This window comes from Hydractinia symbiolongicarpus, chromosome 5 (assembly GCF_029227915.1).
Source record: "Hydractinia symbiolongicarpus strain clone_291-10 chromosome 5, HSymV2.1, whole genome shotgun sequence".
Lineage (NCBI taxonomy): Eukaryota > Metazoa > Cnidaria > Hydrozoa > Anthoathecata > Hydractiniidae > Hydractinia > Hydractinia symbiolongicarpus.
Window position 1 is genome coordinate 30,367,931 of NC_079879.1, and position 16,354 is coordinate 30,384,284.

General features: G+C 38.8%; 1 protein-coding gene across 1 annotated transcript; it reads right to left on the minus strand.

Annotated features, from left to right (window-relative positions):
• Positions 1–11,200: 11,200 nt before the first annotated feature.
• Positions 11,201–14,586, minus strand: LOC130645859 (keratin, type II cytoskeletal 1-like). Its single transcript, XM_057451976.1, has 4 exons — positions 14,328–14,586; positions 13,389–13,490; positions 12,015–13,069; positions 11,201–11,856 (listed from the first exon to the last, which is right to left on the minus strand). The coding sequence occupies exons 1-4, from the start codon at positions 14,494–14,496 to the stop codon at positions 11,620–11,622; spliced, it is 1,563 nt and encodes a 520-aa protein (XP_057307959.1). The 5' UTR covers positions 14,497–14,586; the 3' UTR covers positions 11,201–11,619.
• Positions 14,587–16,354: the final 1,768 nt, after the last annotated feature.

Consider the following 16,354-nt stretch of genomic DNA (forward strand, 5'->3'; position numbering starts at 1 on the left):
ATAATTTGTTCGATTGGATTCAGCGATTATCGAATATCCTCGCCGGTGAAAGTACTCTCTTCATGGTTGATGATATTATAGCCAATGAAAATCTCGACAAAAAACGCCAACCCCTGTTGGAATTGGCTATTAGCGGGAGGCATAGGAAGCACAGTCTCTGGCTGATAACGCAGTCTTATACCGCAATTCCCAAAAATCTCCACCGGCAGAAAAAGCAGTTGTTTTGCTGGTATCCGCACGAGAGAAGTGATCTTGTTTTGCTGGATCAAGAGACGAACATTATTGATGATTGGGAGCCAATCAAAAACCAACTCAAAAAGTCCAAGCACGCGTGCCTATATATTTATCTCGAGCACCCTAGAAATTGGAGCATATTGGAATAAATAAATATGTTATATGGATTGATAAAAGAACAGTTGAAAGCCTGCCACGAGGAGATGGACAGAATACCCTATCTTGAATCTCATTTAGAGGCTCTTGATGAAGAGCTTCGTGATGTTCTGGAGAGAGAAAGAATCTATAGGAACACCATGTATTTTTTCGGATGCATGTCTGTCCTAATGATCACCCTGGTTGGAGTAATGTAAATAATAAAATGTCACTTACCTTAAACATATTGCCTACCATTGAGATATTGGTAAACAATCAAGGCCAACCAATGTTTAAACGTGCAGATCTGGAAAGATTTTTAGGTATTACTGATATTTGAACATCCTGTAGAGCGCTTAATATAGCGGAGAAATCGCGCATAGAGCTAAATGCTTAGGACCCGGCATACCATGCCGGGCTAAAGGAAACTAAAAATGCTCACGATATGTTCATCTCTTTGGATGATGCTTTAAAGATTTGTATACATTCAAAAAAAGCAAAGGCTCTTGAAATTATGAGAATGCTGGCGTCGAAAGGGATTGAAAAATTACAAGAAACCATGGAAGAGCATCACCAAGCTCTAGCAATACTCAACGATGACTTGAAGGACAGGGACATAACTATAGCAAACCTCCAGGAGGATCTTCACGAAAGAGAGAACCAGCTTGATCTCCGAATATTGGAGATTGCAGGACTACGTCAGAGATAGGTGCCACATGCTAATGATGCGGGCAAGGATAATGTAATTATGATTTTTTGTAAACATACTGCATCTGAAGACGATAAATACCACCATCTTCCATATTACTGCGCCCGCGTACAAAGACGTGGTATTTTAAAGAAAAGGAGGTGGGTAAGGATTCAATTTCCAAATTCGGAAGAAATCGTTTTCATCGATAACGCCAATGGCATACATGCGTTTAATAGGTTCGAAGAAGAAGGACATATGGAGCGATACATTTGCCATTTCAGACTTATTGATCTTACCCGCGATGATTTGTATGATTTGAGTGATACAACACTAGAAGATTAGGTATAAGTTTTTGTAGCTCTTATGAACTACAAAATCGAGAATTTCTCACCAATTTTTCACTTGCTCCGGAGGTAGAAATACATCCTCGGGTACTAGCATGAACTCCTCTGATACGAAAGATCGATCAGGACCTCCATCAAGATAATATAGGAGACGGGTACCTGTCACTATATGGTCGAGCCTGTACGTCTTTTTGCTCCAATAGGCATCCATCGCACGTCTCCTTGCATCTCCCTGTTCCTCACCAGGTTGCAAGAGGTAGAGGTAGAGCCCGTCGTCGGGTAACGGCTTTTCATCGGGATATTCCTCGCTTTTCGCGAGTGGGACTTCATCGAGTTTAATGGCCTTGCTAGGCTTCATGCTGATCATAGCCGTCTTGGTGTTGTTCATGCCTTTCACGATAGTATATAGGTGTTTAACCCATGTGGTACTCTGTTCGTCACTGACCAGCTCCTGCGCATCTTGAGGCTTGAACAATCTCTCGGCGAGCAACTTGTTATAGGATTCCACGAACGCCGTGAAAGTATGATGGTATTTGGTAGTTGCCCTTTTGATCTCGACATTTTTGCTCTCCAACAACTTTGTCACGTCCGATTTGAATTCTGAGCCGTTATCACATTGGAATATGCTCGGATAACGCAAAGGTCCTGCTTTATAAATATCCTTGAGCATCTCGGCGACTTCACTAGCTTTCTTGCTACATATCGGCCGAGCCACCTTGTATCGTGAAGCTATGTCAATGCCCGTCAAAATGTACTTATAGATGTTGCCATACACTTTATCATGTGGCATATAGAGCAAGTCAAATTGATGGATCTCATTAGGTTTTGTAACAGTGAAATGCGGGTAATTGATCTTTTTCGGACCCTTGATATGCCTGAGCCGCAGGAGTTGACGAGATAGCCAGTGAATAATTTTCTTCTTTGATAGACCACTATGCTCGTTGAGCAATTTGATAGCTTTTCTCCCGGTCCAGAGATGTTCGGGCTGATAGTAGATTTGACTCAGCTTTTCAGCTTCTTCGGCTGTAACAATATGTGATTTTGACATTTATTAGATGTCAAAAATGTTCTTACATATACTTGTACACTACAAAGCCGAGGAGGGCCAAGGAGCCAAGAATGAACGTCAGTTCACCGTCTTGTTACTGTTTGCTTGAGGTATAGAAGTCGGAGAGCTTTGGGGCTTTCTCTATGGTTGCAATGAAATATTCCCTCATTCCCTCATCGAGTTCTTTAAGAGATTGTCCTGCCTCCCTTTGTTCCTCCCACCGTCGGTTGTACCAGTCAATTTTTGCTTGTCTTTGCCTTACCCAGGCAGCTTGGGCTGCTTGTAATTTTTCAAGAGCCTGGTCATGACACTTCCTTTCCGCTTTCCCGTGGTTACTTAATTTTGAGAATAGATAGTTACTACCACTAAAAGCCAGAGCATTGATCAATGTTCCTCCAGCCATAATCGCGAGACTTGCCATGTTTATTTTGTAGACCAAAGGCCTACAAAAACAATTTTTAATGCTCTTAATGTTCTACTGAATGAAAACGACCATCCAAAATATTTAATTGTGCATCCATCAGCAAGTACACGTAGCATCTAATATCACCCGTGCCGTCGGCCCTTTTTGTCATGTGAAGTGTGATTCCGTCTGACAGCTTCTGAAGCGGTCTTCCGGACCCGTGTAAGGTGGGGTCCGGACTTGTTCTGAAACCGAGGAGAAGCCCATATCTCTCCGTAAAGAACTGGCCAATCGTTATTATAGAATAATGGTATCCAAAGAACCCCGCTACTTGTTCCATATGATCCTTTGGCATCATCGCATGGCTATGCAATTCATTAGGTGAACATTCAATAGTAATAGAGATTTTCTCGATCTTAGGGTTGTAAAATCTTTCGTTATTACCAGAGTAAGCCTTGACAACGGTAGGATCCTGAAATAAGAGTAACACGCCGCCTAGCCTCTTGGCTGGAGTATCAATTTGCAAATTATAATTCGTATCAGATTTTTTTCATAGTCACCGCTTTGCTCCTTAGTATACGTTCGTATGGTAGAGCAAGCCTGGAATACCTTGACATCATTGCACTTGCCAGATCCTCATTTACAACCTTGTCAAATTCTAGGCATATATTGCTGATCTTGTAGGAGAAATCGGCTGCTTTGGCTGCCGTGCTGCCAGACGCTGGGGTTCCGGCATCCTTTATAACGTCACCGTATGGCGAGAAATGCAGGATAAACTGCAGTCTATCGTGAAGCCCCGCTTGGTAAAACGGGAGAACCCTCGTCAATGAGAACATCTCCCCAAGGGGAATACAGAACGTGTTGCCATATGCCTCGGCTATGGCCTTCTCCTCCTTGTTCCCGACGTGATCACTGGCCTTGACCTGGATGCTCCGAATCGTTCCATCGTTCGGATTGATACCCTGAAGGATCATGTTATTGTCCCTATCAAATTTTGAAATCCAAAGATCACGGTATACTGCAAGCACGTTGTAATCTTGTATGTTTTGTATTTCATTACCATTCAGCGTAACTCGTAAGCTCTGTACCAATGCTTTGCCGATATTTGATACGATCGTACGCTTGGTGTTTGTACCTGCAGCTTAAGGTCGAACAGCAAGTTTATTGAGCCGGGGAAAATTACATCATTCTATCCAAGGTTGGGGACGTCCACGTACAAATCTTCATTCTGGTTAATTGTGCTGGGTATGTGACTTATCTTCACCCTTTGCCTCTTTCCTTTCATGCCGAGCATAATCTTGATTTCCTTGTATGGATTTAGCTTTCCGAATATGTTAGACATGTTTATTTATAGTAGTTTGGAGCTGAAATAAACTATGGATAAGCCAGGATATGACTTCACAGAAGAAATAGATATTCAAGACGAAGCCGAGGAGTTCAGCAGTGAGAGCGAGATCCTTCGACCGGGGGATATTCCTGATACAAGCACTACGTCCGCAATACGATGTGACTTCACTGACACCGCGACTGCAAGGCATGAATTATTAACATCAAAAGTTGATAGCCTCTACGAAGCTCTTAGTGGGGAGCTCGGTCAACCACTCGCTAGACATTATGATGATTTTGAAATGGATGGAAACCACCTTCTCTATGATGGGATAGAACTTACAAAAGGAAATGGTGAGAGCCATGGGAGCGATAAAAAAAGCCTTGTGCGCTGGTAGGTTGCGAGCCATGGGATTCGATCAATATTCAACACTCAACATGGGTAGTAGGAAGATGGCGCAGGGACTACTTAACGATATCGTTCACGTTGAAGAGAAGGCTGATGACATCGAGATGCTGCCATTGCTCGAGAATGTTCTCGATGACACAAAGAGCCTGATGGAGGATACTTCCTTTACCGAAGCCTTTGATGAACGTGAAAGGCGGAGGCTTCATTTCTATGTTAGAACGCTCAAGGACGACTTGAATAATGTGAAAATTAAGATGATCTACTACGATGGTGAGCTTTCCAATGCAGATGACAAGATCAAGAGGCTTGAGGCGAAAAAGGCTGGGTCCGACGTATCGGAGGAACAAGAAAAAATTTGGGATGCGGACCTCGATAAGGCCAAGAAAGATCGTGAAAAGCTAAAGGATGATCGAAAGGCGATAATAGAAGAACATGGTCTCTCAAAGATCCATAGTCAGCTGAAGATGATTAAGGAGACACTTATGAAGATAGCTGGAGATGACACATCCCTGCGAGAAAAATTAACCATTTTGTTTAAAGAGCAGGGGATCACTATTGCTAGTATCGTATCAGCCGTGGGCTTACTTATATCCACCTTGGTCCTGGCGCTCACAGGAGGTAGTGGGGCAGCAGCAGGTGCTGGAGGAAGTGGTGGTAGAAAAAGGTTTGTTCAAAAGCAGCTGGAGAGATTGGGAAAATTCCTGAAGTATCTAGCAGGCAAAGAGGGAGCTGCTCTGCCAGGCATTATTGGCACTGTTGTGTCGTTCTTCTTCAGAGTTGCAGCGACGGTTGTCGAATATGTAGCGAAGCACCTCTATTTAGCGATTGCGGGAGCCGTGGGTATTGTTGTTGCGTATGTAGGTAACAGGAGGAGTAAGAATCGATGAAGTGTCTAGTATGTTGTTCAACACATTAGACCTATTTCTTCATTCATATATATGCGAGGATAAGTCCTACTCCGACCGTAACCAGCGTCGCTTTGGTATCCTCGTGAACAGCAGCTTCCTTGATATCAGGCGTGGTTTTCCTTATATGTTGCCTCGGAGTTGTGGTGAAGGCTGCCTTATATTTGACCATGGTATTCAGATTTAGCTCTACACCTACACCTATGTTGGAAGGTGCTATTAAAACGTTGTTGTTATACCCCACAATCTTTCCAATGCGCAGGTTCATGTCGGAAGGGAGCATGTAGACGCTGGGCATGACGGCAAAATTGACTGGAGTCCGTGCATACTGGAGCACCTTTTGAAACTCGATAATGTCTTGACCTACGTTTTCCTTACGTTGAGCCATATTCTCGAATTTCTGCAATAATATTTGCCTCGCTGTATAGTTATCAGCATTAGAGCCTAGGATTGATGCCTTTGCACTCGCTTGGGATCCTAGTAGCAAGATTACGTAAACGCGTATACTTTCACTTAGCTTGGTCAGCCCCTCCGATGTCAGACCCTGGGAGGTTGGTATAATGAATTTGGCCCAATCCCCATTAACCTGCGGCCACCATCTACTACTCGTCAACGATGACGTTAGGGCTTTGAACTTGTACAAAGCGTTGGGATCTGCACCGTATTCGCGACATACCTGGGCATGTCCTGAGCTCGAGTATGGGTTATCGTACTGAGAAAAGCCTCCTTCGTATGGCATGGGTAGCTTCATTCTCGCTAGGATACGATGCATATGGTAGTATACATGGAATTTAAAGATCGATTTGACGATGGGTATATGCTTGGCAGAAATGCCTAATGCAGTGGTTGCGCAATGAGCGGCGAAATTGACCTGGATGTTCCAATAATTCAAGGCTTGCCCCTTCCAATTTACACTCACGGGATAATTTAACAGGTTAGTGGGAACTTTGATACGATATTTGGTGAACTGTGGGAACGCCACGGAAATGTGCTGAGTAGTAGACACGTAGAGGTCCTGATGCTTCAAGTTATTTACGCCGAGAGGCCACTCGCTGTTGGATTTGTATTTTGCTGATGGATTATACGAATAGATATTCATGTTTCTTTAAAGAAAGAAAGAAAGATGAAGCAGCTTTACATAACTACTATTGATAAACCAATAGTCTTCGATGAATATCTGAGTGAAGGCACCAGAATAGCTCTTAAGTCGATCAGCATTCGACCCACGAGGCAAAATTTTTATAGTAATAATGATTTTACAATACGTAGGGTAGGACCTGCTCAGACAGTTACTCGAATCGAAATCATGAACGGTTTGTACAAAATTGAAGATACAGCAGCCATTCTCAATACACAGGCACAGGGTAAAGTACAGCTTTTTGTATTGAAAAATGGCATATGCAGGATCCGCGTTCATGAGGGGTATACGTTAGTGTTCGGTGAAGCACTCCACAAGCTATTAGGGTTCACATTCGACCCCCAAGAGAAATATTATATGAAAGGTGAATATGATGCAGTCTATGCTACGGACGTAAATTAGCGATTAAGACTCACATGTCACCAATTAGATGAAAACCATGCCCTATTGGACGGGAAGAAATCGAAAACCCTGGCCATACTACCGACGAAGGAAAACACCTGGGGCGATATGCTCGCGTGGACTTTTGATAACGTCGTATCTATACCCTTGAAAGGATCCACCGATCGTCTGGAGTTGATGTTGACGGACGAGCATCACCATGATAAGAACGTTTCGTTCGTTGGAATTACCATCCACTTGCTCATAGAATAAATGAATAATGATGAAGTCATGAAACTATATCCGAGCCTACCGTCGAGTGCGCCTGATCAAGAAAATAACGAAAGTCAGGTCTATCGCCTCAAAAAGATCGAGGAGATCGAGATATACCTAAGAAATGAAATTAAACAGCGTGAAAAACTCGCTAAAAAATTTGGTATGCATGGACTGTGGGTAAACTACATGGATCACGGGCTATTAGCAATAAGTGTTATAACATCAGGTGTTGGAATTGTTAGTATGCTCTCGGGAATCGGTGTTCCTCTGGCAGTGGCAATGGGTGAAATAGCCATCGCCGTGGGATTGAGACAAACAGCTCTAAAACAGGGTGGTAAGAAATTGAACTATAAACGTAAGAAACATGACTCAATAAGACTTCTTGCAGAGACTAAGCTGAATTCAATAGTTGATTTGATATCAAGGGCGATTAAAAATGGAGTGATAAGTGATTATAAATTTTCACTAATAAACCAAGAGAAGCAAAAATATATGCTGCTAAAGGAGCAGATTTGTCAGCGCATGAAAAAAATAGTGGAGACGATCAATGAATAAGAGAGACAGGCACTTGTCGACAAAGGTCGCAATGAGGCAAGAGTAGAAATCTTAAAAAACTTGCAGTCTGCTCAATATGTCAGCGGTACTTAGACGAACCGCCAGCGTATTTATAATGTATTGTTAACAATACATTATACAACGCCAACCACTTCACCGGTATCTTTATCGATCATAAAATCACCGTCGTATATGACACTTCTTTTTTGTTTTGCCTCGAGACCCTTTATATACTCATCCAATATTTTCATAGCTGTGATTTCTAGACATGGCTTGCAATGAGGCCCAAGTGTTTGCGTTGCGGTATCCTTATATTTTACCTTATGAATCGCGGCTATAATTTCAGTTTTTTTCATAGTCGAATAACCACGTATCCCTAATTTTCTCGCTTCCCTTTTTAACTCGTTCATGTTTATTTTGTATACAACATTAATATACAAAAACTAGACCACAACGAATGGTTCCTCATCATCATCTGAATCGATAAGATGTCTGGTCCTGGATTGTTGCACAGACTTATATTTGCACTCTTCAAACAAGACCTGCAGATAGTGCTTGGATCCCTGTCGATAAATGCTGGATAGCTTGATGATAGCCGTACATTCACAAGGTTGATTTTCAGGTACTCGGGCGTCGTAAAAATCAGTTGTTATTTTGCTATCCCATGCCTTGACTTTTGCATTCATATATCGATCATTCTTTACTGGCGAGGCTGTGAATTCATTACCATATAGTTTCTCGATCCTGGCTAGGATGATCTGATATTTCTCCAACCATTCTGGATGTTGATGTAAATCGAATGACATGGTAAGAGAGCAGCCTTCATCGTAACGCGAGGTACCATTGGAATAGAGCTTTTTAGGTGTTTTGATCAATAGAGGTGATAGCTTGTTGTGACTATTTTTATAGCCAATAATGAAGCGTTCATCTTTACCCTTGTTTACTGGGATAGCATCGCCCATCACGATATTTTCAATGTTTACATCTTCGATATTTAGTGGAATCGCTTTGGCATAAAAGTCTCTTGAATTAACATTCTCGTTACCGAATTTGAACATCCTTTTATTTAAGGAAATAAAACTTCAACTAGGGTTTGTTACAGGTACAGCTACCACCATTATACGTAATATACTCATACCAGCAGTACCAGCAAAGCAGTTTACCTTTTATGAGGAATCTCCGTCCACGGGAGCATCTATCATATCCATCGAGCACGCTTTCACATTCATCACAATACTGAGTCATTTATTTGAGAGGGCTCTGAAACGATCTGGAACATATTCGAGGAGCACTGGATTGTCACGTACTGCCTCATCACATAGTTCCTGTGTTTTTAAATGATCGGGTACATATCTGAACATCAGGCTCTCCCTTCCGAATGCATCATTACACATTTCTTGTGTCTTTAAATGATCGGGTACTAACATTAGTGTCCAGGGATGTTCACGAACTACGGCAGTACACATTTCCTGCGTTTTGAAATGATCTGGTACGAACATTAGTGTCCATGAATTAGCACGGACTATTCGATCAGGCATTATGAGATGATCATTAATGGACATCTTTATTATATAATTTTTTGATTCCAACTAACAATTTTTCTAGGACAGTTGAATAATTTTTACTTATATTCTGTATAATATGAGTATACGCTATTGCGCATGACGTCATATGATTTCGTTTATATTATTTTGTGTTAGTATTTAATGATATATATCATTAATATTAGTTTGTGTTGGTTGTTAGCATTGTACTTCTGGTATCTTACATTTAATATTATTTTGTGTTGGTTATTGGCATTTAATATTATTTCATATTATTTTGTGTTAGTTACTAACATTTTAGGGAATTTCCCTTTGGTCGACGTCGACTGTGCCAGAAGGAATATATCTCTATCTCTGATGATTTTGTCCTGAATTCTTGACAGATCTCATTTAGTAGTTTTGCAGTGAAATTTCGTACCTCATTATGGTGACTAATGATGAAACCACCCTACGGACCATGTGATTGCATTTGCAACGGTGCAACGTTTAATAGTGCGCCATATACAATTGTTGTTGGAAGTTTTTGAAGAGGAAAGCCAAAAGCGAAAATATAGAGCATCCAAAAATTATTTAATTTATGTAAATCCATATTCCTTCAGCAACAATGATGTAAACCATATGGACGCACCGTTTCAAGTGAATGCTTTTAATTTCTGAAGCGAAGATATTGATTCTTATAATAATCTATACATCTTCTTTGTATTCCTTGTGCTAACTTGGTGTTGTTTTTCACCGTATGCAATTTAAAATTACATTCAAAGCTAGAATTTTAAATGTTGATGATTGTAGATTTAGTAACACTTCAATAATATGTATATCTATTGTCTAATGTTTTAGGCGGGATCATAGTACCAAGTCCTTACGCCATATTTTCGTGATAGGGGATGTCTATATTGTTTATGCCAGACTTAAAAACCTCAAAGCAGACAGGCTCTGAATATTAAATCATGTAATCCGGTATTATGTCTTGATGGGAGAGATAAATGATCATCATAGTACCAAGTCCTTACGCCATATTTTCGTGATAGGGGATGTCTATATTGTTTATGCCAGACTTAAAAACCTCAAAGCAGACAGGCTCTGAATATTAAATCATGTAATCCGGTATTATGTCTTGATGGGAGAGATAAATGATCATCAAAACGAAATGCATGAGGGAATCTTTTTATTTATAAAATATTTCCTCATCAATTCCGGATTGAGCCTCTTTAAGTACTTAAATACTTTAGTCATGAGAAGACAGGTTTTTCTGATTGATTACTAACAATTAGAAGATCCTCATAAGTCGCTGAAAATTTCATGTAGACAGCCAAACTCTAACCTCTGCTACAAAACATCCAAATTTACTGGGCAGTAGTTAAAGCATGAAACAATATAAGAATTGTAAATCAATTCAGCTTTAGCTAAATCAAGATACGGTCGTATTCGTAAAGCGCTTAAATCTTGTTATTTGCCCTCTAACAAATATCGTGTACTTAAGGTTGGAAAGTCAACTTTTTATCAATACTCACACCTAGCAGACAGTGGCAGAGCTAAAAATAGAAACATTATCTACAAATATATTTTGACTATCTCTAATCCCCCAAAACATTACCTGAAGTTTATCAGGTTATACAACCATCTTGTGTTATGAGTTGGTTTTAGAAATGATTCTAAACCAGCTCATAACACAAGAAATGTCAGAATTTAGCTAAAGAAGAACGTTTTTAATGGTTGAATCGCATGCGTACAATGTGTTATCGTCCGTTGTTATCGTCTTGTTTCTTTCCTCACTGACAGGGGATTGGGAGGGTAAGATAAAGAAACTAAAATAAAGTACAAGAAATTTTATTTTCAAATAAATGATTTACAGTACTACTGTATACGTAATTTTTTTACATTTTTCATATTTTAAACTTTTTTTTATTTTTTTTATTTTTTATTTTTATCTACGTAACATATATATCGCTACAAAACACACTACACCAACAATAAATGACAATTGCTCTACTATTTATGGCAATGGCATACTTTTTAGGCAGGAAAAACCCTTGAACATTATAACCTTCATATTTTATACTGTATTATACTGTATTAAAAAGAGACAAGATAAAAAAACAACAACTCAATCACTCAAAAAAAAAAAAGCACGGGAATCGAAAAGCACATCAATATTTAAACATTAAAAATAGTAAAACTTTTAAATAAGGCTAAATCATTGCATTTTGTTTATATTTAGCTGGCTCCGTGTTTACATAGATGGATTTAAAGCATCCAGAACTCTTCCGATGCTGAGATCCTTAGAAACCAACAGCTGACGTAACCATCCACCATCATTGTCAAACCCCATGGCTTCCATTTGACGAATTGCTTTTCCCAGTCGCAGTTCGTACTTTTGATTTTCTGTTAAACTTTCCTCAGCTGGCTTGTTTTCCTTAGCTGGCTTACTTTCCACGACAATAAAGTCTTCAGACTTTTGTGGTAAGGGCTGTACATAAAAATGCAATAACTTAATTGTCAAATTTAAGCATTAAAATTAGTTACTGAAAAGTATCTATGTGTAAAAAATAGTTACACATAAAAGTATTGTAGACGCGTCTTTCTTCTACATTGTTGTGTCCCAAAATATATATTAGGCCTACTAACCATTTCCTGAGATTCGGCGTCACCACTGGCCTCCTCAGTTGTGTGTTCCACTTCCGTCTCCATCACGTCTTCATTGCCAGATGTCTCTTCTGTTTTCTTTTCTTCGCCACTATTTGTTTCTTTGTTGTCATCATTCTGTGGACATTCATTGTTTTCTTGCACTGGAAACAAATTTGACAACATTGATTGTGCTGTTTGCTTTAAAACTTCAACGTCTAATCCAAAACTTTGGGCAATGTGAGCAAGGACCTTCTCAAATTGCTGTTGAGATTCATCATTTCCTTTTTCATTGTCATGTTCCTCTTCACAGTTTTTAAAGATGGAGTTAAACTGACTGAATGCAACTTCTGGATCAAAACCAAACATGGTAGCCAAATTTTTAAGTATTTCCTCAAACTGACTTTTGCAGTCTGGTCCCCAACAAGGATTACCTTTAAATGAATCTTTATTTTCATTTGAATCAGCACCTTCAACGCAGTGCCCATCTGCACCATTACCAAACATACCCATTCCATGGCAACCCCAGTGTCCATGTCCAAACCACGGTTTTCCTTCCCCACCAAATGGTCGTTTTCCATTACAAGCTCCCCCTTGCCTGCCACATGATCCTCCACATCTGCCACTTGGCCTTCCTTGTCCGCCAAATGGCCCTTCTCGTCCACCAAATAACCCACCTCGTCCACCAAATGGCCCTCCTCGTCCACAAAATGGCCCACCTCGTCCACCAAAAGCACCTCCTCGCCCCTTGAAAGCTCCTCCTTGTTGACCAAATGGTCCTCCCCTACAGCCACCAGGTCCACCTCTGCCTCTGAATGCACCTCCTGGAAAACCAGGTCTCATAACAAAGTAGGATGAAGATGACCTTGGCTTCTTTATGCATAACAATTCGTGCTCATCAGGATGTAGACCTTTAGCTTCACAGGAAGAGCAAATGTCATAATCAAAACAAGCTAAGCATTTGTATCTAATGCCCTTAATTTCTAAATTACATTCGTCACATACTACACCAGGGTGTTTTTCATTTATATTTGTTTTTTCTTTGTCAAGTTGCTTTACTATAAAAGAAAAAAAATTAAATGATTAAAAAAATTAATGTAGGAAATGATTTTTACAATCACTATTTGTGTTTCTTCTTCAGAATTAAGAAAAATTTCATTAATCTTACAAAAAGAGGGTATCATGTATATTCATTTACAATACTACTTATTGTTGGTGGCATTGAAGATATTAGAGGAAGAATGATTGTCTTATTTACTCTATGTTCCTCTCTATTACTTACTCTAAACTTGGCAACTATATGTACAAATATTTCTGCTCTGAGGTGGGAAAAAGCATTTAACCAAGAAAAATGTACGAAATATCAAGTATTTATACCTTTGACAAAGAGCTTCAGGCAAGATGCCCTTTCAGGTAGAGCATGAATGGCTTGTATTAACTCCTCATTTGAAGAAATAGAGATATAGTCTTCTTCATCATCTGAATGTATATATAATAATAAAAAATTATAAACATACAAAAAACTAAAACATAAAACAAAAAATAGGAAGTTTATTTTTGAGATTTAAATTTACAAATTGATTCCTTTACTTACTATATTACACTTAGTATATATATTGGGATGCATGAAGCACAAATTTGTGTTCTAAAAAGCATTTCCTCTTTCTCACTGTCGGAGACCCTCAGGATCCACAAACAACATTTTCAAATTGGGGTTTGGGGTAAGGTTTTGTAAAAATAAGGTTTTGTAAAAAATATGCATATTTCCAGATTGTCTAATTTTAATTAGCTTTCATTACTTTTGCAGCTAAATAACAAAATGGTATATATAATTATTTTGTGCCATTTACCGCCTTTGTGGATCAAATTGGCATGTTTTATGCATATAATAATACAGATGAGCTTTTTGCGTTAACTAGCTTTTATTCCCTATTTTTATGCTAGGTAGAGTACGGTAGAATTTCATCACTTTTTTTTCGCTCTGGGTTAAAACGTCCTGTTGTGGCTTATTTTAAAAAATTGAATAATTGAAAAAAAATAATTAAAACCTAACATGTGTCACAAATAGCCACAACTGTTGGGGACCTGGAATGATTCACTGGTTAGGTTTTAGACTGAAAAAAAGTAGCAAAGATATGCTTAATGTAAATTAGTCCATCTATCAAAATAAAATCTGGTGAGGTTCTACTACCCTTGCGAGAAAAACAAAAATCGAGAAAACACTCGTCTGAAAAAGATATGAAGCAGCAGGTCCATTCAAATTTGCCTTGCTTATTTAAACATTCCCTCCCTCAAACAGATAGCATAACGTCTTACCTTTCCAGAATAATTCTAAGTCTTTTCTCAGTAAATCAGGAAATACTTGTCGAATTTTTGCCATAAGATATTCAAAATTCTCATAAACGTCTCCATCAACACTGAACTTTCGAATTTCTTTCGTTGACTTATTCTCTACGTAAAAAACTTTTACAGATAAAAGAGCCATTTTCTTTCCTTTAATTTTTCACGTCCTCGATAAAACAAATTTGTTGAATGTTGCTACAACTGCTGCAATCTTATATTTAAGAGAGAAAAAATATGCTTTGTCATTAAAAGATTTTGCTGAAAAAGTTAAAATTGTGCATCAGAACATGATCCGAATTATCTAGAAGTTTGTTGTTATATTTACGGCCATGGCTTTTATTAACCGTTGTCTCTGTTACTTTTGAAAAAGCATTGTTTACAAGCACGAATATAATTACTAGGTGAGCTAATGCTATTGTGTCGGGGAAGCATCCAGAACTACAACGTATTTCTTTATTTGTTTTACATCATCTTTTTTATATTTTGCTACGTCTGCATTTATTACTATACGATTTTGAATACTTTTGGCCATGCTTGTGAAATTTTAAAATATCAACATCGTAGAATAAGTTGCACCACCATCCGCCTACTCTTAGATACTGCAGTCTATTTTTCGGAAAAGCAAAGACGTGAACCTCGTCCCCAGAGCATATCGGGACAGCGATGTCAGAAGTCAAAAGAGATACAAGTTGCCCTGGGAAAGAGGTTGAGGAGTCTCACAGCTGTACTACGCTGAGAACAAACAGAACACTTCGAAATAATAATGGTTAGAAAAGCTATTTCGGATTCAGGACCTTAAGGCTTCCTATTTGAAACTTTTTTTTCCTAGTTTTTTTTGAGGCAACGAACTCATTGCAGCATCTGCTGGCCAAAGAAATTTTGTGAACCGACACCTTATGAATAACATTCTTTTATAGGTGGCAGCTTTTTTACTTTCGTTTCGCAAATTCAATTTTTTCGCCTACCCCCCAATAAAAGGATGGGAAGGGTTAATTGATCGTCAAGTATTTTTTTTGCATATTTAACAAAATCAAGGCGACGGATTCTTGCCCTCCTTTGATACCGGTACTGTAATTACACCCCTCCCCCTCTTCTCTCTTTGCAGAGTTTGCCATCGCGAATAATTAGGAAAGGTTGGTTATTTTATTCAAGCGGGATAGGCGAGAATAAAATAGTCAACAATTGGCAACGGCATTTTTTCCCACGACAACAAACGAGAAAAAGGAACATCAGTTGTCGTGTATTGAATTTTATCTGTTACTACCTGAGATTGTGAAAAGAGCGTAGTTTTAGGGGAATTTGCAAAATTAAACAATTTCGATCAAAGTGAATTAATCATTCACTCTTCAAACAAGCCGAAAAAGAAAATAAACTCAGAAGGAAGAATAGAAATTATTAATGCGCATGTTCCCAACGCTTTCTTCTCGATTTTCTTACGCTAATGTGGCATGAAATTAGCTACCATTCTCGTCTCTTGTCCTCTGAGCCGTTATTTCGGAGCGTTTAACAATGGTATTTTCGCTGCTATCAAATCAATCAAAACGGCAAAAATTTGTGTCATTCTAGATGCAGGTAAAAGTAATTATTTTGACCGTCACGGGTAGAAAATTGAAAGAAAATAAATTATAAAAATTATAGAGCTTGAATGCGCGTTAATAAATTAACATGTGCGAATAAAAAGAATATTATGTAAAAGCAAGATACGTATAAATAAAAAGAAAAAAAAAGCTAGCTATTTCTTCTTCTTCTTTTTAATCTTCTTCTCCTGTTCCCTTTTCTTCTCTTTAATTTTAGTCTCGTATTCCTCCATAAAATTTTTTACAAGTACAGTTGAACTCCTATAATTCGAACTCATGTAATTCGAATAATCATATAAATCGAACGAGTTCTCCGGTCCCGTTCGAGTTTCCTCTAAAATTCTCTTATAAGAAAACTCCCATTATTCGAACTCATGTAATTCGAAATATCATTTAAATGACGAGTTTTCTTGGTCCCGTGGG